The following is a 22,784-nucleotide window of genomic DNA, read 5'->3' on the forward strand; positions in this document are numbered from 1 at the left end:
GGTTTCTTGGAGTCTAAAAAGCGAGTCTGAACGGACATTGCAGAAGAACGGTCTATTGAATATGGTTTCATAGAGTTCTGAGAATGGATATTCTTAATATGTATATATATATGGCAATACAAGAGGGGTGGGGTTACTAACCATGACGACCAAGTAAAATGCATCATCGCCGACAGCGGATTGTTCAAAGAGAGTTACCATACATAAGCAAGCGTTTATTTCACACAGAATAACCCCTTAGTCGTCTCTTTGCTTATTCTGAACGTTTTTTTATTCAATCAGCTTGTGGTTCACTTTACCACATTCTCTGCATTCTATTGTGACTGCATCGACACTTGATTGGCTAGTAACAGACCAATCCGAAGCCGTGTTTTAGCTCAGAGCCCCCAAGGGTAACTGAATAGTCGGTGTCATATAGAAGGCTACTGTGTCTGGCCACTGCGTTGGCTGCAGTTGCTCACAGAGGGTTGGTTTGGCTCGATGCGGGGCGGGAAGGGAGGCAGCCGAGAGAGCTCTGGACAGTGGGTTTTTAATTTGCCCTTGAGGGAGTGGGGGGGTCCCTCCTAGGCACATGTAGAGTGAAAAGAGAAGTGAGGAGAGAAGCCACAGAGAGATCAAAGTCCCCCCCCCCCCCCCGGCTGTGGAGAACAGTGCTGTGATGGAATGCCACAGTAGTTCCTATGCAGTAGACATCACCGGGGGGGGGGGGGGTTCAGTCAAGCTGAGTTTGCCGCATTCCTGACACAGCAATGCAGAATTATTTATGTATCAATACCAAACACACCAGCAACAGCTTTTCTCATACAGTGCGTTTGGCAGATAGGCCCAGTTGTGTTCTGGTGGTTTATATGTATTCAGCTCACTTTGAGAATGTGGAGTCAAGCTACAGTCACCTGAACTTAGAGTTCACCCGAGGCCCTCAGAGAAAAGCTTCCCGATCATAGAGCGCTTGTGAAAGGCAGATTTTCCTCTGGAGCTGTACCAGATCAGCTCTACACTGAAGTCGACAGGTCAGGAGAGATTCTTACAGCTCCCAGAAGATCTGTTTAGTGTAAAAGAAAGAGGGTTCATTTACAGTTCTGACCATTTGATTTCTGTGGTCTGTCTGTGGACTCTTTGTGTTTTCAGTGGTGAGATTATGTGCTATCGTGGCCAGTCTTGTCAGATTGATCCATAACCCATGAAGTTACAGTGATGCTGAATTTCCAGTCACAGCTGTTGCCAATCACAAATAATACTTAGTATATAGCGCCCTCTGCTGCCAGACATGAGTGAAGGCATCAACACATATGACAATGCATGAATCAGGAAAGCAGCGCAGAGACACTAACAACAGTTTATTTGAATCATCCTTGCCTCAGGAGAGAGAGATGATGTTATAATCTCTGTTTCACTTACAATCCATCACTCAATGAAAATGCCCATTCCTATCCTGTTTAACACACACACATATTATAGACTACAGAACATTCCACAGGGGGAGACAATACTTCAAAATGAACAGTCGAAGCAGGCAGAGGTAGTTGAAATAAATCTTTAATTAAATACACTGAAAATCATTCACATCTCATCCATCTTGCTGATCGTTATGCTGTGACAACAGACTACTCCAAACTACTTCCTGCTCTTGCCCCCCTCCCCAAGCACACATCTCTCTCTTTCTTTAAAAGCTAGACATAGGGATGGGGGTGGGGTATTTGTGCGTTCTGAAGCATTTATAATGGGACTGAGGGTATATGTGTGTGTTTGTGTGTGTGTAGACCTTGCGTCTACTTCTTGGCAGTTGCGAAGCGGTCGTTGACGTTTTCCCAGTTGACCACGTTCCAAATGGCCTTTACGTAGTCTGGCCTCACATTCTTGTACTGGAGATAGTAGGCATGCTCCCAAACATCAATACCCAGGAGGGGGATGAGCCCTGGGGCAGGAGGAGAGGAGATGAGGGAAGGGAGAAAGCGGAAGGGGAGAAGAGAGGAAACAAGAGTCACGTTTATTTATATAGCACAAGTAAAAACAAGTGCTTTCCAGTCAAGGTGTATCAATTGACAGTAAAATAAACAAGAATATTAGAATAAGAGATAAAACAAAAAGAGAAGGCATAAACATAACAGAAAAACATATAAAACATAACAGATACAAGCAATTTAACAACAAAATGTAAGGAATAAGAGAAAAACAAACAGATTGATAAAACTATAAAATATAAATTATAGAATAAAACCAGCAAAACAATAAAACATAATAACAGAAACAACAAATAAGTTAGAGTTAAAAGTGAACTTGACCAGAGACCATCAAGTAACCTCAGACTGAAAATAGAACAGAAAACAACTATAACGTGTTAATATAAATAATATATATATATATTTATTAACACGTTATCCATATGTTTAGACTCTAAAGTGCATATCCCCACCTGTAGAGCCCTGCAGGGGGTCCTGGTTGCTGCAGGCGGCGATCCTCAGGCGGCCGCTGTCCTTGTCCAAGCCCAGCCAGCCCCAGCCAGAGCCCTGCACCGCCACGGTGGCACCAGACATCTTCTCCTTCATCTTCTGGAAGGAGCCAAAGTCCCGCTTGATGGCCTCCATCAGCTCGCCTGGGTAACGATCCAATTACAAAACCATTCTTGATGAGTCATGATGCATCTTGGCCTTCATGTTGTTTTATTCATAAACACAAGCACTCAGATTTGAACTCTATTTTCCCTTTAATTGTATAATTAAACAGCTATTTTAAAACAGAAATAGACTGACATTACATAAAAAAAGCAGTCTCCTTTCCCAATGATTACCAAGAAGTAGGCCTATGTCTAAATACTAAATATTTTGTAGCCTACAGAAATTACATTTCCCATTAGAACATATTCTGCCCTTTTATTAGGCCTACAGGATAAAGTCAGTTACTATCCTATATTACACAAATATAACATGAAAACAGCTGCCTCTTGTAAGATGAAATATGATTATCCATACCACAAGGCAGTTGGAACAGAAATGTATATGTATTCATATGTATCTCTGGTAAATACATGTACATGAAATCTTGTTAGCCTTCATGTACTTGGCTTGCGTCACAAGCAGGGGCGGACTGGGGGGAAAAAGTGGCCCGGGAGTTACTGTCAGACCGGCCCACTAAATAAACGGCGCGCGGCCCACTCAGTACACGGCGCGCTGCCCACTCAATACACGGCGCGTTGCCCATTCAATGCATCGCACGTATCGACCAGTCAGTGGCCTACTTGGAAAAATACCCATACACTTAACATTATTTTGGATGATTACAAATAAATTACATCATTTATGTTTTTTTTTTTTAAATAACATTTGGATCCACCAATTTGCCTGGGTGGACACATGGAATAAAATTATACTGGCTATTGTAACACTCCAAGGTAGGTATAGTTTGCTAGATGAATAGGCTTAACTCTGGGCTAGTATCAGATGGTTATACGTATAACTACAGAACATTAAGGAATGAATATCCACACAATAAAGAAACTGGAATCAGAGGGTAGAATTAGTATGAACTATATTGTAGAAATGAACAGAATAGAACATACGATGGGGTGTGAACATCAGTGGTATCAGTAGTGTTGCATGCTGGGTGTGTGATTGTGTGTGTAGGGGTGTTGAAGGTGCATAACAAAACAATAAGTTAAGTAACAGAACCTAAACTAACTCTGCTGGCCCGGGTGCATTATAGTCACATGATAATAAAAAACAATATCAGTATACTCATGTGTTATTATGACCTCACTATCTAATCTAGATAACATATTAACATTGTTTATAATGTTAGTGTTGTGTGTAACACGGTGATCTTAGCATAACAAGCTAGCTGGTTACCTTATTTTACATAAGTTATTAGAAATTATAAGATTGCCCTCTTTACAACTACCACCATGGATAGCTTGCTCATCGATTGTAAACAAGTGACTACGGCTAACATGTTTAAATAGATCAACTCGATGATGACAACAGCGCCAGCTTGCTTATTTTACCAGATCATAACGTCTCAATTTTGGACATTTATCTACCTAACATTAGCTAGGCTAGTTGGTAGTGAACGTTACCTCATCTGTGAAAAGCAAGCTAACATTGGCCAAATCAACGCCACAACTTACCTTGTATCACTGTCACTGTCACGCGAAATAACAGTCGTAAATGGCCCAGAGTTTTCTTAAATGCAATTCCTCAAAACTACCAGATGCCCCACGGGCTGCTCGTGTTAGAAGGGCTGACGGCACACGTCACTACGGTAGCGTGCCCTGGCGGGGCGTGTATGCAAATCCAGGTGCGTTTAATTTAAGAATCCTCATCCGCACAGCTGAGAACACTTCGGCTGTGTAAGAACCCATTTTCAGGTGTTCATTAATAAGGTGGAGATCGTTTCTTACGTTGAATTTCTGAAGTCCGTAAGAACACATTTCAGAATATTTTCGAAAAATAGGCACCATGAGTGTGAATACAGATTGCAAAGAGGGGTATAAAAATCAGTCAGTGATTCAATTTTTGTAGTTAATAGCGGAAATTATACGTGTTCTGAGTAGTATGGAAAATCGTTGAGGGTACCGGCGATGTAAGAGGGAAGTCCGGTTGGTGATGGAAGTGGGCCGGTATTTTGGACCATCCCAACCTCGTCGGCCCACCGGGGATTCCCCCGGTATCCCCGATGGCCAGTCCGCCCCTGGTCACAAGACCCTTTGCAATGTTTAACATTATAGTGTGTATTGCCCGTGTTATCTGTAAATATTAATTAGTAATACTTTGGCGTGGTGGTGCAATGGTTAGCATCACCGCTTTGCAAGTTGACTGTACGTGGCTTTGGATAAAAGCGTCTGCTAAATACCTGGCCTTTATTATTGCAGTAAAATGGGTTTGGATGAGTCGTTCAAAATCATTGTGCTGGCATGCATTTTATTTCATTTAATTTTCATGCATGGATGCAGAATCTTTCACGACAGCATCGAAATGCAACAAACATTTACCCCAGCCCTACCAAAGAGTAAGCGAATAATGCTGCTTAAAGGTCCAGTCCGTGATTCCAATCCAACACACTCCGCTCTTTGTAAATGGCAAAACATACATAATGGCTCCGACCGAGCCATAAACAATTCCAGCCAATCAACGTGTTGCTACAAGAGCAAGGAAGGCAATTGATTGGCTGTTATCTTAAATATCAACAAGCTTTCACCAGAATCATGGACTGCATCTTTAATCCTGCCTAAGAGGCAAGGTAAAAAGGGTTCTCATGTACATTTATCATATCCCTCGCCCACCCCCTACACCTTTAGCTTACCCTGCGGCTCTCCTCCTCCATTCGGGGACAGGTTTGTCCAGAAGATGGTGTGGTTGATGTGGCCTCCTCCGTTAAACTTCAGGGCGGGCTGCAGCGCCACCTGGGCAGTCACATCACCTGTAACACAACACCACTGTTGAATAGACGCAGCCTTGCACACATCTGTGGCCATCAGAGAGAAATGGGCCTGTTTAGAAAGAAGCAGTTGACATATTTCACACAGGTCCACAATGCACTACTTCTAGAAGTTTTCACCCAAAGCAACGTGAGGTACCATAGTAATACCCCTGCTTTAACACCTAAGGGAAAAACACGCGATTTCCAAAAGCAAATCGCTGGCAAGTCTAACGGTATTGGTGCTAGATTTTATTTGTATATCCTGTGGTAGCCTATGTGTTGCCTTTCAGCTGTGAAGATTAAATGCCATGCCAATGGTGTCCATTACTGAGTCAGGTGCCTTCTATGATGGCTCACCCTTGGCCAACGCCTCCTGGTACTTCTCCTCCGTGACGTTGAGGTTGTTCACGTAGGTGGCATGGTGCTTGCTGTGGTGCAGTTGCATGATTTCGGCGCAGATATGAGGTTCGAGCGCTCCGTAGTCATAAGTCAGGTCCGGGAGGGTGTGCTTCTGCCGCGAGGCCAGAGCTCCCACAACCGGGCTCAAGGTGGTGGTGCACCTTGCGAGGTGAACGACAGAATAGGTATTAGGAGGGAAAGGCAAGGAAAGAACATTCCCCACCTGCCCCCCAAACTACTTTCCGGCGCACTTTTCCTACATTGGCACGGTATAATTGGCACATGAAGTAACCAATCACTGCCATGAAGGTCCATGTGATGGCGGATTAATTGCAGGTTCACTTGGGGTCAAGGCTAACGATATTGAGATTTCCCATGTGATTCGATTTTATCCCCCCGAAATATGCTATAACGCTCATGCAAGGAAACTAACCCCGGGTAATCTATTTGTCTCGAACACTTCATTACGCATGTTTAATAAATTAGTCCATAACTGATAACTCAGTTAAACAACTCTATAATGTAACGTTATGGATTGACCAAGTACGAGTGCTATGTTAAACTGAAGTCATACAAACGTAATTGTTTACAACAGTGGTAAGAATAGCTAAGCTAATAGCTAATTACTTATCACTGATTAGCAGGTTGAATTGTGTGATGACACTTAAATGACTTTAACTCTAACGTTGCACGTTTTCACTGATTATACATGGTTGTTTACTTTGCTTTTCAACTCTCGTTATCCATTCGTAACAAAAAAGTTACTGGTACACTTAGGTTTATCTGTAAGAAATTATATTTGAACACATCGCTCTCGGTGCATTATGACAGAATAACTTCTTCCAATTGTTAGTGAAATATAGCAGCGAATGGCTATAAACTTAGCAGGCTAGAATGTGTCAAATTCCACGCAATGTCAGTCATGACAAGGGTGTTCTTATCACGACGTCCACAACGTAATTTCCAAAACGACACTGTAATTTCTCCTTCATCAACTGTTCATTGAAAAGTTAACAATAACCTACCTGCGAACAAAACTGACTTTGCATAGCATGGTCATGATACTCCAGGCTAAAACACATGCACAGAATGACAAGGTTGGTTGGCTAGCTTGCTAGCACTCTGGGTGAACCATTCTAACCTGCCCTTGAAATTTCAATTCTAATTTGAATGGAATGTACCATTGAAGACAGCAGTAGATCTTCATTTACCAAACGTTTAAAACAATTTCAACTAGCTGTATTGTTGGTAAATGTGCTAGCATAAATACATGTCAAAATACTTATATTTAAGTACTAAATGCATATTACATACCAAAGACAGTGAGAAAAAAAACAATATCACTACTCAGAATTTCCCTTAGTACCCTTTACAGAAAATTGGGCTTTCCCGTTCCTGTTAGTTTAGCAATACTGTCATTTATGCTAACGACAGTCTGTCAACAACTTGCTCTTCCCCTTTCTGGATTACGAAAATTGGATATTGGATTTAGTTTGGACCAAAGCTGTATTTAAAACAGTAAGAGGATATCAATGAGTACGGTTTATGAGGTGATTACGTGTCCACTGTATTTCTAACCCCTAACGTTGTCCAAATGGTTTAGGCTAGCTCCATTGCTAGTTTCGTCCGGCTAACACGCGAGCAGGCCTATGTATTTATGTGTTGGATTTCAATTAGTTGTGTTCTCGCTAAATAAATAAATATATATGAATAACAGTACTTAAATAGAGTAGCACGCGTGACAAAGAAAATAAGAAATGTTAGGCGGCAGGTCAGCTGAAGATAGCCAACTAGCCAACACTCTGGATGTGCCCCGCCCCTTTAGCTCTGGCTGGATGAGCTCCGATGATGCTTTGCGGCTGAATCTCCTCCTCGCGGATGATGGCGGCGAGACTGAATTCGTGTAAATTATAATCTGTACAACGTTGATGCGATTTTCTTTATTTAATTCGTCATTGACAGTTTACCAAGAATAGTATTTTCCCGTGCACGTCAGAAACGGGTCTGGTAAGTTTAGCGGTCCTTGTAATTTTATATTAGGGGGATTCGTGCACGTTAGCTAGCAAGCTAAAGAGGAGAGAGGGTTTCTTGTTGAGACTCTTCCTTCTCCGCCATTTTGTGACAGTAAGAAACTGATAACGAAGCAGCCGGGTGGTAACAACCCAGTGCGCAAAATTGGAACGGTAACAGTATTTGTGAGAGTTTGCTTTTGATATATCTAGATAGCGTCTCGTGTTTAGTTTGCATTTGTCAACTGGAATGGTTGAGATGCTTCGATGCAACTATGTTTGCTCTTGAAGTCGTGCACAGCGCCCGTACCGACTCATAATGGCTAACATTAGCGAGTTCACTTTAATTCACGGTTTGGGCTGGGTTCGGGAAATGGTTGCAGAATCCTTTTTGGAACGGATTCATTATTATGCCAGGTGTATTTTTCTAAGCCGAATGAAATAAAGGGGATGTACCCCACCTTGCTAGTTTAACGATAGTGCTAACATTAGTTGGTTCATTGGACGTGTAACATTAATGTCAGCTAGCTAACGTTTAAGTTATCTAACGTTAACATCGTCTTTTTATGGTAGGTTCAGAAGGCCAGTGTTGCACTACCTAGAAGTCGGCCGAACTTGTAAAACTATCTTTTGCTAAAACGATTATTTGAGTGTTCACAGAATTGCTTTCGAGCGTTGTTATTGAAAGGGTGGGAGCTACCAAGTGTTAGCCAATTTGGCTTTTGTCGACTAGTGCTGGAAGTTGCCTTAGGTCACACGTGAAATTATTCAAATTCGTTGATTATTTGTCGGAAAGTTAAATACACGCCAACAAATCAGAAACCTTGCTATTGCGTAACGACAGGCGGATATGTATGCAAGTAATATTTGCAGAATGATTGGAACCACCACGTGCCTCAGGGCCAGGCACAGTCGGAAACCGCGAAAACGAGTGTAACGATAGTCTCCCGTAGGGGAGATGGTGTGTCTGATGTAAATATAATCGTTCGTTTCACTGGGACCTAGTTCAAATACAATGTAAAGGAACCTGTACAGAGGAGACGTTTGAATTAACTCTTTCCCTTTTCTCCCTCTAGACGTCAGAATGACTAATGAGGAACCTCTCCCGAAGAAGGTACGGATGTGCCATATTGCTCGATAGTGTCTCGACTTTCTCCAATTCCAGCTTTCCGCTTTGTTTACTGAAATGTTGCGTTTGTTTACCATTTAGGTTCGCCTTAGTGAATCTGATTTGAAGACCCTGACCAGAGAAGAATTATGTGCAAGGTATGAGTTGATGTCCCCTCGAAATGTATACTACCTTCATCAGTATGTACTTTACAGCAACTGCATAGTAGTTGACCCAATGCTTAATGTATGCATTTTCTTTGCTTATAGGTGGAAACAGCATGATGCCTATGTCCAGGTTCTTGAAGCGAAATATGCTGATTTAAACTGTAAGTCTGCTCTTGTCTCGGGCAATGAGAGAATGCAAATGTCAAACTAAATGTTGACAATGTTTTGCATGTTTATTATATGCTGTGCTTAGTCTTTAAAGGTTCACCCATTTCTTAGCCTAACTTCAACCTCTGCATTATTTTGAAAAATGCTGAAAGGTGGTGGGGGGAGGGGGGCATAAACTGCTGTGAATGATGAGTCTTGATCAACAAGTAAAAATGACTAACTCGCAGTGGGGCCTAGGGGAGTTGGGCTGCCCATTTCATGGCGTAGATATGTACCAAATGGTCGTGGATGCGTCAGCATCGGCCTTGCAAGGTTCAGGATGATTTTTTGAGCCATTTTCAATCCATAAAAATGCTGATTTTTTTTTTTAACGCGAAGTTTGTCTGTTAACACCAGCATTGATGTGTCATCACAGTTCAGTCATACTCATTTAGTTCACAGCTAAAATTAAAAAAAAGCCACACATTTTAGGATGCACTACCTGTTCAATACATGACTGTCAAAGTCTCCAGAGTTTGTGAGCTTTCTTGGTTTAATGGCTTCTGCTCTTGCACGGTGGTAGCGAACGATGTGACGGGGCTGAAGGAGTCTGAGGAGAAGCTGAAGCAGCAGCAGCAGGAGTCCGCACGCAGGGAGAACATTCTAGTCATGCGGCTGGCCACCAAGGAACAGGAGATGCAGGAGTGCACAGTAAGTGTCAGACCGTGACCTCACCAATGAGACCCGTCCATAGGCATGAAGGGACACACACCCCATAGGCATGAGGAGACACACACACCCCATATGGTTAAGGGGAGACACACACACACACACACCATAGGCATGAGGAAAGATACACACACACACACCATAGGCATGAGGAAAGATACACACACACACACCATAGGCATGAGGAAAGATACACACACACACCATAGGCATGAGGAGACATGCAATCACACCATAGGCATGAGGAGAGATACACACACACATCCTAGACATGAGGATAGATACACACATACACACACCATAGGCATGAAGAGAGATATATACACACACACACACACACCATAGGCATGAAGAGAGATATATATATATATATATACACACACACACACACACACCCCATAGGCATGAAGAAAGATACACACACACCATAGGCATGAGGAAAGATATACACACACACACACCATAGGCATGAGGAGAGACACACACAAACCATAGGCATGAGAAGAGATGCACACACACAATAGGCATAAGAACACACACACCATAGGCATGATGAGACACACACACCATAGGCATGAGGAGAGATATACACACACACACAATAGGCGTAAGAACACACACACACACACACACACACACACACACACACCATAGGCATGAGGAGAGATATATACACACACACACCATAGGCATGAGGAGACACACACACACACACCATAGGCATGAGGAGACACACACACACACACAATAGGCATGAGGAGAAACATACACACCATAGGCATGAGGAGATACAGACATACACACCATAGGCATGAGAAGACACACACACACACCATAGGCGTGAGGAGATACACACACACACACACACACACACCATAGGCACGAGAAGAGACACACACACACACACCATAGACATGAGGAGATACACACACCATAGGCACGAGAAGAGATACACACACACACACACACACCATAGGCACGAGAAGAGATACACACACACAAACACACACACATACCATAGGCATGAGGAGAGACACACACACACACACCATAGGCATGAGAAGAGATATACACACACACACCATAGGCACGAGAAGATATACACACAGACACACCCCATTAGCATGAGGAGACATAAGAGACTTGTGGACATACATGAGTAACCTGGAGAAACTGTTATTAGGCAAAACATTGATCAGTGTATGGTAATATGTTGCTAAGAATGTAGTCAAATATTAGATGTATTTTGCTAATACACAATAATTGTCACCACCATTTATGTCACATAAAATAAAAAAGGTCAGTTCAGTAATACATTGAATGTAATGTCCCATGTAGGAGATGTTAAACATTCAGTAAGTCGCTTTGGACAAAAGTGCCTTAACTCTAACTTAATGAACTATGAGAGAACTGAAGAGCACCGTCTGTAAGGGTCTGTCCAGCCCTCGGCTTGCTCCCTGTAGACGCTGTCCCATTTCTAGTCTAGCTCGCTGGGCTGTGTCCTGTTCATGACAGCCTGCTGTTTGACATGCAATACGGATCAAGTCTGAATGTCATCTGTGGCCTTGGCAGAGAATAAGCTGGTCTGGTTTGTCTCAGTTACGGACTGAACGCAGGTCAGCGCCCCACCCTTGCTCAGCACTGCCACTGCCACTGCCACTCTCGGGGCCAAGCAACGAGAGCAAACGTAAACACCCGGTCCTCTGGGTCTGTGCAGGGGAGGACCAACATTGTCTCATTGGTATCATGTCAGAAAAATGTAGCAAAGTGTCCCTGGCCCACCCAGAATCTGATAGGAGGGCCAGGAGTGACGTAAATTAAATCAGAGGTCTACACGGTGACTCGTTTTGTCATCTTGCTTTGTAATTTTGTAATGTTTTGGATTTCGGCAAGATGGAAGACCTGTAGGCCAAAAACATTGCACAGTATTAGGCATTGTGCAGAAAGAGTCCCCGTTACGTCAGTGACCTCGTTCTCTCTTGGAACGTTACAAAGAGTTGCAGGCAAACATCAGTGTGTGTGTGGAGCAGTGCAACTATAATAATAGCAGGCCATTTTTTAGACAATTGTATTTGTTTTGGCACTTTATAAATAGAATAGAATTAATAGTTATAGACCGGCTCCAAGCACATGGTGTTTGCCAATCAGTCAGAACCTAAGACCTTCATTGTTAAAGGTGGCACGATAGCAGTCTATTACGTTACTTGCGGCAGATATAATTTACAGTAAGTTAGTAAGTATTATGACAACTACCCTGGGTGTAAAATCATTACTCTTTCATCATTTAAATGTTTAATATCCCACCAGCTGGTTGGAGTCCTTTTGTTTACTGGTGCTCGTCGCATTCCCTTAAGCGCATGTATCGCATTAACATGTATGTGGTGGGGGTGTCCAAACGCATTGTAGGTAACTGTCATTCTGTTTAACTGTAAAGTTGCTGTGAGTCTGCAATATTCATACGAGTGTTTGAATATTACTCTATTTTAATAGTCACATCATCTAGGCTGTTAAGTTGTTGTTGCTGCTCATTCATGTATGCCGTAGCAACCTGTCTAACAGTAGGCTGGTGCTATGGATGAGACAGACTAACGTGAAACTGACATTTGCTTTGAACTGTTTTTATCTGATTTTAAAACGGCTTCAAGTGTTGTAGTAATGTTGTTTTCATGCTGTTTGTTATATGTAGCTGTTTGTCTTCATGTATTAACTGGTCCCTCCTTGGCCCTCAGACTCAGATCCAGTACCTGAAGCAAGTCCAGCAGCCCAGCGCCGCCCAGCTCCGGTCCTCCATGGTCGACCCTGCCATCAACTTAATTTTCCTCAAAATGAAGGCTGAACTGGAACAGACTAAAGACAAACTGGAGCAAGCCCAAAATGAACTGAGTGCCTGGAAATTTACACCTGATAGGTAAACACAACCAAAAATAACTCCCCCCTCCAAAAAAAAAAAAGCGCGCGCACAAACAAACAAAAACAGTCAAGACTTTTCCTGACTCACCCCTCTCTTCTGCAGGAGTGCAGACTATGGTGGGGGAAGTGGCTGTGACATGCTATATATCACCATTGAGACGTTTAAAAAAAAAAAAAAAAACAGACTCGAAAGACATTTTCTCTTGTACTGTCCTGCTAGAACACATACAGTAATGTAAGCATCAACACAGCACTGAAAAAAAAAAAAAAAGCTTTGGTCAGGTGACTTCTGTTTCAGCTACCCCCTCTCTCTCCCCTGGTGGTGCAGAGGCCAGAAGGAAAATCGGGACTGTTCCTGAAGAGGCGGTCGCGTTGGGAACGTGACCTCGCCCCGCCCTGCCCCCTCAGACACGCCCACTGCTCCATGCTAGACAGTTTGCTGGTATTGTAAAACACACAAAAAAAGGAAAGATGGTGGCCTTGGCGTGGTGAGACATGGCTACGAGAACTTTAGACTTTAAAATCCACCAATTGAACATTTTTAAAAAGACGTCCCTGTTAAAATGGTTGACAGTGGAATGCATATGGCCCTTTCCTTTCCTCTTCAACCTCCGTATGTCACGAGACTCTTAAGCATCTGGGAAAGACTGTAGCGTTTCCACGTAACTCCTGAGGGGGAAGAGCCGCTAGAGTGATGTAAGACAGAGGGGAGGTGCTCATACAGTGATGCAAGACTGTGGGTGCTGGGGGGTGGAGCTCAGAGAGTGATGTAAGCATTGGGGGAGGAGCCAAAGACAATGACGTAAGACTCTTGGGGGGGAGGAGCCAGACCCTCCATTCGCCAACGACTTTGGTTAACACAACATACGGTAGTCAAACTCCTTATCTTTATGTTTCTGTTTTATGTTGAATTTATTCTTTTTTTGTTTTTGTTGAAGTTTTAAAGGGTGCCTTTTTTACACACAGCAGTGGCTTTTGAAGGCGTTTTGAGTGACCTTCACACTGCTGTATGTGCAGAGATGTTTCTCACTGTTTGAATGCAAATGTATGAACATGAAGAAATGTTTACTGTTTTAAAATTGTATCGATTATACTGCTGTTCTTAACGAATCCAACATTGACATCAAGGGAAGTTCGTATTCTCTGTCAACTTAGTCAGTCTCAGGTTCCGCTTTCATCTTTAACCTGTTCATGTCTAATATCAGAGATCTTTTCCAGGTAAAATGCAGGTAAAAGTCTGGTTGTTCTTTTCTGTTTTGTTGAGTTCACCTTCCCACATAAAAAAAAATGAAGTTTGTGGGAATCCGTGTGTTTTGACATGGGTCATTTTTGATTTTAATGTCAGAAAGTGCGTTTTGATTTAAAGGATCATAAATAATGTGAAACAATGATTTCAAGACATCAGTGCCGAGTGTGTCCTATATAAACAAAAAAAAGTCAGCTTTTGATGCAAAACATTTATCCACTGGGGAAGAATAATTTCAGGGTCAAAGATTTAATCTTTTTTTTTTTTTTTTTTTTTTACACAACTCCTTAAACTATACACACCCTAGGGTTACTTCTCATTAGTATTTCTCAACCATGACTTTAGAATGATTAAGGGACTAGGGGTATAATCTGGTCTTGCACATTTTTTACTTCTGGCTTGGTTTGACAAGTTTCTTGAAGTTTCACTGTCCTCATGTACCCTGTAATTCTCAGCAAAGTAATTGTTTAGGCAAATAATTGTTTTCATTGACCTATTTGCCAATGCCTGTTTTCTTGCACAACACGATACCGTGAGTTGCCCTGAACTATCAACACTAATGGCCGTTTTGTGTTTGGGCCAGTATGGTTTGTTTGCTGGTGGAGGTTAGGTCTGAGGGAATAATGGGACTTTATGGAACTGTTGGTGTTTTCGCATTTAGTCCTGGGGGGGAGGTATTTCAAGTGTGTGGTTTAGTGACCCCCCTCCCCCCGGATTAGGCACTCAGTAAGTGGTAAGCCTTCAAATAGAAGAGTGCTATGGCTTCCCCCAGCAAAACAAAGCCATAGGGCTCTTCTTTAGGGGGCTCTACTCCTTTATCTGAGTCAGTCACTGGACTACATGCATGGAATACTCCCCCTTGGTGTACAGCTGTTCTGTTCATAGCGTGAGGTGTCATGGTGGCTTGATTTATAGAGTAGAGTAATGATGGAGGCTGGTTTGTCCAGTTGGGGCTTCGACAGCAGATGTTCACAGAAGCAAAAGCTGAGTTCATGAAGGGTAACCCATGGGTCGATGGTGGTGATTCTGTGTTTTTCAAAGCTCAGTAGAAAGAACCTCTGCTCAATAAGTTTGATGCCAACTTGATATATTTTTGTCGTGCATCTATCTTCAATGCTGTTTTGGTGCATTTTTTGTAATCCTTGTGATGTTCCTAGTTAAAAATATTGAACTTTAAGAACATCAGGCTATAGTCTTGAAAGGGTTTTTAATGGACCTCAATGCATCTGGATGTAGGGACTGCACTGTTTAAAGAGAAGTACAGGACAAGTGGGTGGCCTTGAGTGAGCTGCGCCGGTTGTGAAATGTTAAAATGGGTTACTGTTGGGGACCGCATCAGAGTGGGTGGGTTTCAGTTGGATTCTAAATTGGAGGATTCCATGTGTGTGGGTTCCGTGGAGTCCATTCCAATGGTGGGTTCTGAACTGACAAGGAAGGATTCCGTAGGTGGAATTCCACAGGCCTGGCTGGACTGAGTGGCTGCCTGTGTCCAGTCCACACGTGAGGCCTGCCTGCCTGTCTCCCTCCCTGTGTTCATCTCGTGATGCCAGGCCTCTCTCCTTTGCAGCCAGACGGGTAAGAAGCTGATGGGCAAGTGTCGCATGCTGATCCAGGAGAACCAGGAGCTGGGCAGGCAGTTGTCCCAGGGTCGCATCGCCCAGCTGGAGGCCGAGCTCGCCTTACAGAAGAAGTACAGCGAGGAGCTGAAGAGCAGCCAGGACGGTGAGGAGCCTCTCTTTTCTCTAGTTCCACTGAGTTTGGGATGCAAAACCATTCAATTCTAGACTAAAGCCCTTCTGAAACACTGCAAGGGTTGGTTTTCTGGCTTGAATTACTGCTTTGCATTTTCTGTCTGAGATCTCACTCTTGTTGTCCCATCACTCACCCTTGGGTGCCTATGTACCGAGCTGAGAGCATTATTTGACTGGTGTCTTTCAAGTCCGCACATCAGACTGTACTCAGGCAGTGCCAGAATGAATAGTGAGGGAAAGTCGGTGACGTGCTGATCTGACTAACAGCATCTCTCTCTCTCTCTCTCACTCCCTCTCTCTCCACCGTCAGAACTGAACGACTTCATCATCCAGCTGGATGAGGAGGTGGAGGGGATGCAGAGCACCATCCTGACGCTGCAGCAGCAGCTGAAGGACACGCGGCAGCAGCTCACCCAGCCGCCTCAGGCCCAGGGCGCCTCCGCCACAGCGACCGCCGGGCCCAGCAGGACCGCCCCCTCCTCCCCCTCCACCTCCTCCGAGCCCGGCGCCCAGACTGAACCCGGCCCAACCCCCGGAACCAGCGCCACCGGGAAGGACTGCGGAAGGGTCACCAACGGCCCCACCAATGGGAACAACAGCGGCCAGCGAGGGGGCGCGGCGGCCTCGGGAGTGGCAGGGCTGTACCAGGAGGGCAGCAGCATGGAGGAAGACTTCCCGCCATCGCCGTTGGCGTCAAGCCCGGCCCACGGGGAGGGCTCCAAGCTGTCGAACCACTCGGAGGAGGCGGCTAGCCAGGGGGGCGGGGAAAGGTTTGTGAGGCGGCTGAGCGTGGGTTACGAGAGCGTGGACTCCCCGACGGGAAGCGAAGCCTCCGCCACCCAGCACTCCAACGACACGGACTCCAACGCCGATTCACACGAGGCCGCCACCGCCCCCGTCGCCAAGGGCAGCAGGACTGCTGGGACACGGCACGCCACGCAGAATGGCCTGGACTCTGCTGCAGCCGCCGCTGCTGCCGCGGCAACCACCAGCGCCACGGTGACTACTAACTCCTCCTCCACAGGGTCTGTTTTGTAACGTTCTTCAGTCGTCATTGATGTTGTTTTTTTTTATACTTAAAACAGATTTAATCAACACATGATAGCGCCAGTGGCAAAGACATGTTCATCCTCATGCTTTTGTTTAAATTTTTTCCCTTTGCTTCTGTTGACAACAGTTGTGGAAGGATAATTTAGTTGGTTAAGCGAAGTGCTTTGATTTTAAACTTTTTTTTTTTGTTTGTTTGTTTCGTTTTTTTGTTTCCCTCCTGTTGATGTCTGAAGGATATTTGATCACCACTGGTTTTATTCACCTCATTGGCTCGCTAAGAAGTGAAATCACTTTGCGTTGTTCCACTGTAAAGTCCAATAAAGTCATGAGGCCACCGGGTCTAGTCTGCAGTAGACCTGTTCTAAATGAGTCGACTCTTAACTCTGTCCCTCCATGGCAGACACTTTTTTTTTTTGTGTGTGTTTGTAGGTTTTTTTTTTGTCTCCAAAATATGCTCTAAATTCACGTTTATTCTGATTTCAATCCTTTTCATGTACTGACCAAATATCAATAAATAATTTTAATAGAATGTCAGAGTTGCTTTTTCAATGTTAGTTTCCATCAAGCTTAATTCAGTTTCAATTTGTCTCTTAAATTAACAATGTGTTAATGATAACAATTGTCAATTCGTTTTGTGGGAGAATGAAGCCTCAGGTGATCCTCACAAGGTACCTATTAAGGAATTGGCTTTATGTTGTATTGCAGGGCGTCTGTCCACTTCGAGGTGCATTTCAGGACTGCAGGTAGCCTACAAGTACTGGGATTAAACACCTGGTGAATCATCCTTACCACAAGGTGGTGCTAATGCTGAGGTCTGAGCTGCACATGTTTAAGGTTCTTGGTTATGTATAATAACAGTGTAAAAGATGCCACTCGCCATTGAATTTGAGGGGACACATACGCACATTAGGATAGGTTTTGGTGAAAGGCCACGCAGTAGTAGTAAGTGGGCAAATCAAATAAACTTAAAATCATCCAGCACAGCAGTATGTTGACCAGGGCATATCTCAGTGCTATAAAAATGTATAGAAGTGTCTGAAATTGTTAATCTAATGCTGAAAGTGGGCAGGGAGACTACTACGAAGCAAATTCAACATACCCATGTTACAACGGTGCTCATCAATTTAAATCAACCCAGATTCTCTCCTAAAAAGGGGCGGGGTTGACACCAGATGACCAATCGCAAACACGGAGAGGTGTAGAGTCGCATATTTCACTCAAGACCAAACTCGAAGAATTCAAATTTATAATACAGGCTGAAAGCAACACAGTTTGAAAGCTGGCAAACAATGCCGACTGTGAGAGTCCGTAAGATTATTTTATCATCACTGCCCTATGAAGGCATCAGTAGGCCTACCGTTTTGTCACTAGCTTTCGCATTTTTTTCTCTAGTCATTTATACTTCAGTCATTTTCACTAACCCTCAACATTTGTATAGACATTACCAGTGCGCTACTTAGTACGTGCGTAACTTGGGCACTAGAGCTGTAACGACAGCAGCGTGAAACTAGCCTAAATACAGAAGGTCGCTTCCGGTCTCGTTTTCTGCATGGGAGATGGTAAAAATTCTAAGTAAAAGCCCAAGAATACTGCGGTATAACAGCACGAACGAAATTATCTTACTTTAGTTTAATCTATAGCGATAAAGCATTTTGACATTTAATGCTCTAAAAACATGTGTAGGCTTAACTCATCGCCCCGTCGCACCAGTGTTGATAGCCTTAGTTGTATTTGCTTTAGTGTGGTGTATCAAACTACCAATTTCGCCACTGTTCAGAGAAATATCTCACCATAAAATAAAAAACGCGGCATATCTCCTTTCTTACGGCACTTATGTCACTGCACAATGAAGTTAAAATAAAAAAATAAACAAATAGAACAACTTTAAGAACGCTTGTTGCCCTTACAGGAGATCTATGTTAGGAGATATACAGTATATGTGGCGACTACCATATTTGTGTGACGCACAACTCAAGGGGGCGGTGCCCGGCAGAGAGTTCCAACAATGAGTGGTCCTAACTAAAGACACGGCAAACAAAACATACAAGCAAAATAAAACACTCCTATAGAAACAAACAAAACGTGACACATAACATGGACCACCCACCATTGTCCAACCTCCCCATATGACACATAGATTGTAAAATCTGATTGTTTCAAGGTGCAAAACAAGATTCTAAAATAAAAAGTTAGTCCAACCTTTCAAGTCGTATCCCTATTGTACCTAAAAAGTTGGAGCACAGCTAAAGTTGTTACAGTTGGAGCACAGCTAAATAACATTTGTGTAATCAACAACTTGAATAATCACCTTTATGACCCATATAAAGAACTGTGAATTTCTTGGATGATGACATGTGTCATTTGTCATTTATTTTAAGTTGTGTTCTAGTTAGTCCTAGTTAACACATGTGGCGCTTTAAAATTTAAACTGTGTTGCCATATCCTTTTTCTCCAAGCCTCTCAACACCACAGACCACCACTGGTATTTTTGTCATTGAGGCATAACACTGGCGCTCCACCTAGCATCTTCCCCAAAGACATTAACATGATACATCAGCTTGTTCTCATAGGTTTCTCTGTTTCATTTACCCATTTATTGTCATTGGCTCCAGACACTTATAGCAAACCACATAGTTGTGCCCATTAGATAGAAAACGAAGTCTGTATAGTGCTTATAAACAGATAGATTGATCTGCCAATACCAATACACTCTCCCCACTAAACCTCACCTTAATTCCAGCTGTACAGCACCACTGCATTGTGAGACGCACAGAAGCACTGGGCTCAACCCTGCATGCTCAGTCATGGGAAGTGGACATGCTAGCAAAGAAGCTAAAACCGGCGACTACTAGCAACACAGAGAGAGGTTACTCTCTGACCACCTCTATCTGTACCAACAGGCCTCTGAATTACACATTTCTGACCAGCAGAGGGGGTTGGAGGGTCGTTGGATTTCCAAAGACTTTGGACAGCTAGACAGATAGATAGATAGATAGACTGATACATAGATAGATAGTACTACCGTTACACTCTCCCCACTAAACCTCACCCTCATTCCATCTCTACAGCACCACTGCACTCTGCACTGTTAGAATCACATGACTGTCTGCCTTCATACAGGTCACAGTAAAACATCACACAGGAAGCACTGGGCTCAACCCTGCATGCTCAGTCATGGGAGGTGGACATGCTAGCAAGGAAGCCACAACTGGGGCAGTGTAATGAGTCTGAGGTATCTATGTCTGTTTTTGCAGCCTGTTGCCAGTCAAGTTGACTGTGAGTGTTACGGGTTAAAATAAACAAATAATGCATTTCCATTCACATGAGGTGGTTAAGATAGCTGTCATTTGAAAATGAACCCTGCAGTGACACAGACTACCGGACAGATCCTTCTGAGTGATGGATTGCCTTCAGACTTTCAAATGGCCGCGTGTTTGCGGGCTTGGCTGCGTTGCTGTTCTGCTGGTGTAAATATGTCTACTCTGTGTTATGATGTGTTCTCCTCTCTGCAAGAACCACCTACACCCAAGGAAGAAACAAACACAGGGCCTTGTGGTGGAAAATATGTGAATGAAAACTCAATAATCTGTGTCTGTATACTGATAACAATCAGTATAACTACTAGGGTAGTCATGATAACAAGCTATTAAAACTACTATGCTACTACAACATTATTTACACTTTTGCTATGAATTACATCATGATTTTTCCTAAACGACCAGGAACAAAGAGTCTTATTCCGATCAGAAAAGAAGAGTGTTTACTCTATCACAAATCTACAACTCAGATAGGACAGCCTCACGTTCACACGTGAACATTGCTGCATGTTGACAATGACAAAATATTTAGTACCCATACAAAGCAGACGACTGATTCACACTCACTCCACACACACACACTCAGACGACGGTAAAGTGAAGAACAAACAGGAAAAGAGAGTAAAGTGAAAGAGAAGAGGAGAAGATGGCATCCACCCCCTGTACTCTAACAGTGTTACTGACCTGACCAAAGCCTTTACCAATCATGGTGTAGGTGGTAGAAGCCTGAACTTGCTCCCCTGCAGTCCACTGGCATGGATCATTTATGTTACCATGCATGTAAAAAGTAATTCTTGACATTGGTCATTTCTTGTAAAAAATGTAATTTAATTTTACCAACACTCTGTCATCCTGAGTACAAAAGGGCCCATACTTCCACTTATGCACAGAGTGTCTCATATCAGTAATGGTGGTGGCAGGTGATGGCAACATTTGAATGGTAACATTATAGTAACGATAATGAGTCATTATAAATAGCATGTCATTATAAAAAGTATGAGAATATGTCAAAAAGAATAATATAGTTTCCTAAGTAATTGCTTTATTCCCAAACAGTTTACAGAACAGCAAAATACCATGGCACATTTGATCTAAAACACTGTAAAACCAAAATATGTGTGTGTGTGTGTGCGTGTGTGTGTGTGTGTGTGTGTGTGTGTGTGTGTGTGTGTGTGTGTTTGTACAAAAAGTATATGAAACAAGAGTGTAAGCCAGGGTGGGAATCTTTGGATTGTCTAAACACAGATGGCCTTCTAGTTGCAATTATTCATAAGCTGTGGGTCTGTGGTTGTTACATTATGCCTCTAATAACATGATTTTCTCCCTGTGCTTCTTCATGCAAGGGTTAAACTTAGTGTGATATTGCATTATAAGATGATTTATTTGCCATGTTTGGGTTCATTTGAATGATCTTGAGTGGTCTCAGTCCTGCAGTGGAATAGATTAGTCTTAACATGGATCTCAGAAACATGAGAATTCTGGTCTCTGTGGGTTGTAGGTAACCCCCCTTTGGAGGGAACAAACCCCCTCTAATTGACTGTGTGATCCCTGTCATAAACACCACTGTCCATGTGATTAATTATTATACCAGATGTAGGGCTAATTGAAATGGGTATTTAAAGGGAAGAGAGTCAAAGGACTGGGAGCATTCTGTAGCCAGAGCTTCCCGCACTCTATGTGTGTAGTAGTCATTAGCTTCTGAGCAGCCAGGTATGTTCATACTCTCTGAATGTTTGGATGTTTTTTCGTATGTTTCTTTTTTGTTTGTAACTTTAGATTACTCACTTCAGACTCATTTGAATATGTAATTGTATTAGTAACTTGTACCTGACAAAATAAATTGTGATGCTCTGATCAACTGTGGCCTCTCCAGAAATTCTAAACAAGAGAAGTATTACTAGGTAGCACTGTTTCCGCAACAACTGGCTAGGATTAGTTACAAACCGAAAAGCAGTAATGTAAGTCTTGAGATACCAGGCTAATCACCTGGGCTAGACACGCTGCAGCAGAACTGTTATATTATATTAAACAGCGGTGGATTGCCATCCAGCCTCTGCACTGGATCGAATGGTTATACAGAGATCGTATAGCAGCCTGGCACCCGGTTCCTGAACCGGCTCAATCTAACATTCTGGTAAGCCCCATAGCAGCACTTTAGCCTCTGATTTAGTCTCCAGAACTAGTAACAGGTTGTGTCTGTGGAATATGCCAAAAGATAGAAATCGCCCGTGGCAAAATCCTGTGCGACACTATTCCTAGAAGAAACCAGTTATTAAAAAGTGAAAGGGGTATTCGTCAAAACAGATTGTATGCATCCAAAGAAATGACCCTAGGTCAGCCTACCTAACGGGTAGCAATATAACATTAAAAACCAGGAACTAAGGCTGGGCTAAATCTAAGGAGTTCCTAAATGAGTGGAGTCAGATTAATTAAGGTTTTACCAAGATATATATTTCAGCAAAGCGCAGAGAGACAAACACCTAGAAACCTTCGGCCACTCCCAGTTTCGCCATTGGTTTGGAAAGTGGTTCCTTCCAAG

The 22,784-nt window shown here is 43.1% G+C and overlaps 2 protein-coding genes across 5 annotated transcripts; one reads left to right on the forward strand and one right to left on the reverse strand.

Moving 5' to 3' along the window:
• Positions 1–1,520: 1,520 nt before the first annotated feature.
• On the reverse strand, positions 1,521–6,960 carry sod2 (superoxide dismutase 2, mitochondrial). The gene is made up of 5 exons (XM_012820155.3): positions 6,837–6,960; positions 5,770–5,972; positions 5,296–5,412; positions 2,414–2,593; positions 1,521–1,915 (listed from the first exon to the last, which is right to left on the reverse strand). Exons 1-5 carry the CDS (start codon positions 6,869–6,871, stop codon positions 1,770–1,772), a joined length of 681 nt encoding a protein of 226 aa, XP_012675609.1. The 5' UTR covers positions 6,872–6,960; the 3' UTR covers positions 1,521–1,769.
• A 248-nt stretch (positions 6,961–7,208) lies between these two features.
• LOC105893695 (WT1 associated protein) lies at positions 7,209–17,457 on the forward strand. 4 transcript variants are annotated; one of them, XM_012820154.3, is made up of 8 exons: positions 7,209–7,361; positions 8,897–8,934; positions 9,031–9,086; positions 9,198–9,256; positions 9,826–9,953; positions 12,701–12,879; positions 15,695–15,849; positions 16,189–17,457. In XM_012820154.3, exons 2-8 carry the CDS (start codon positions 8,905–8,907, stop codon positions 16,914–16,916), a joined length of 1,335 nt encoding a protein of 444 aa, XP_012675608.1. In that variant the 5' UTR covers positions 7,209–7,361; positions 8,897–8,904; the 3' UTR covers positions 16,917–17,457. The 4 variants fall into 4 exon arrangements, with proteins under 4 accessions (XP_012675608.1, XP_012675605.1, XP_031437218.1 ...); XM_012820151.3 differs by lacking the exon at positions 7,209–7,361 and adding an exon at positions 7,427–7,818; XM_031581358.1 differs by lacking the exon at positions 7,209–7,361 and adding an exon at positions 7,835–8,006.
• Positions 17,458–22,784: the final 5,327 nt, after the last annotated feature.

Source organism: Clupea harengus, chromosome 15, assembly GCF_900700415.2.
Source record: "Clupea harengus chromosome 15, Ch_v2.0.2, whole genome shotgun sequence".
NCBI lineage: Eukaryota > Metazoa > Chordata > Actinopteri > Clupeiformes > Clupeidae > Clupea > Clupea harengus.

Excerpts from the sequence above, each read along its gene's own strand:
- LOC105893695 (XM_012820154.3), top strand. The coding sequence starts at position 8,905 with ATGACTAATGAGGAACCTCTCCCGAAGAAG. Across the intron at positions 8,935-9,030 it reads AGGAACCTCTCCCGAAGAAG|GTTCGCCTTAGTGAATCTGA; the intron begins GTACGGATGTGC and ends TTTACCATTTAG. Across the intron at positions 15,850-16,188 it reads GCTGAAGAGCAGCCAGGACG|AACTGAACGACTTCATCATC; the intron begins GTGAGGAGCCTC and ends CTCCACCGTCAG.
- sod2 (XM_012820155.3), bottom strand. The coding sequence starts at position 6,871 with ATGACCATGCTATGCAAAGTCAGTTTTGTTCGCAG. Across the intron at positions 5,413-5,769 it reads CCAGGAGGCGTTGGCCAAGG|GTGATGTGACTGCCCAGGTG; the intron begins GTGAGCCATCAT and ends GTTGTGTTACAG. Across the intron at positions 1,916-2,413 it reads CCCCCTGCAGGGCTCTACAG|GGCTCATCCCCCTCCTGGGT; the intron begins GTGGGGATATGC and ends CTCCTGCCCCAG.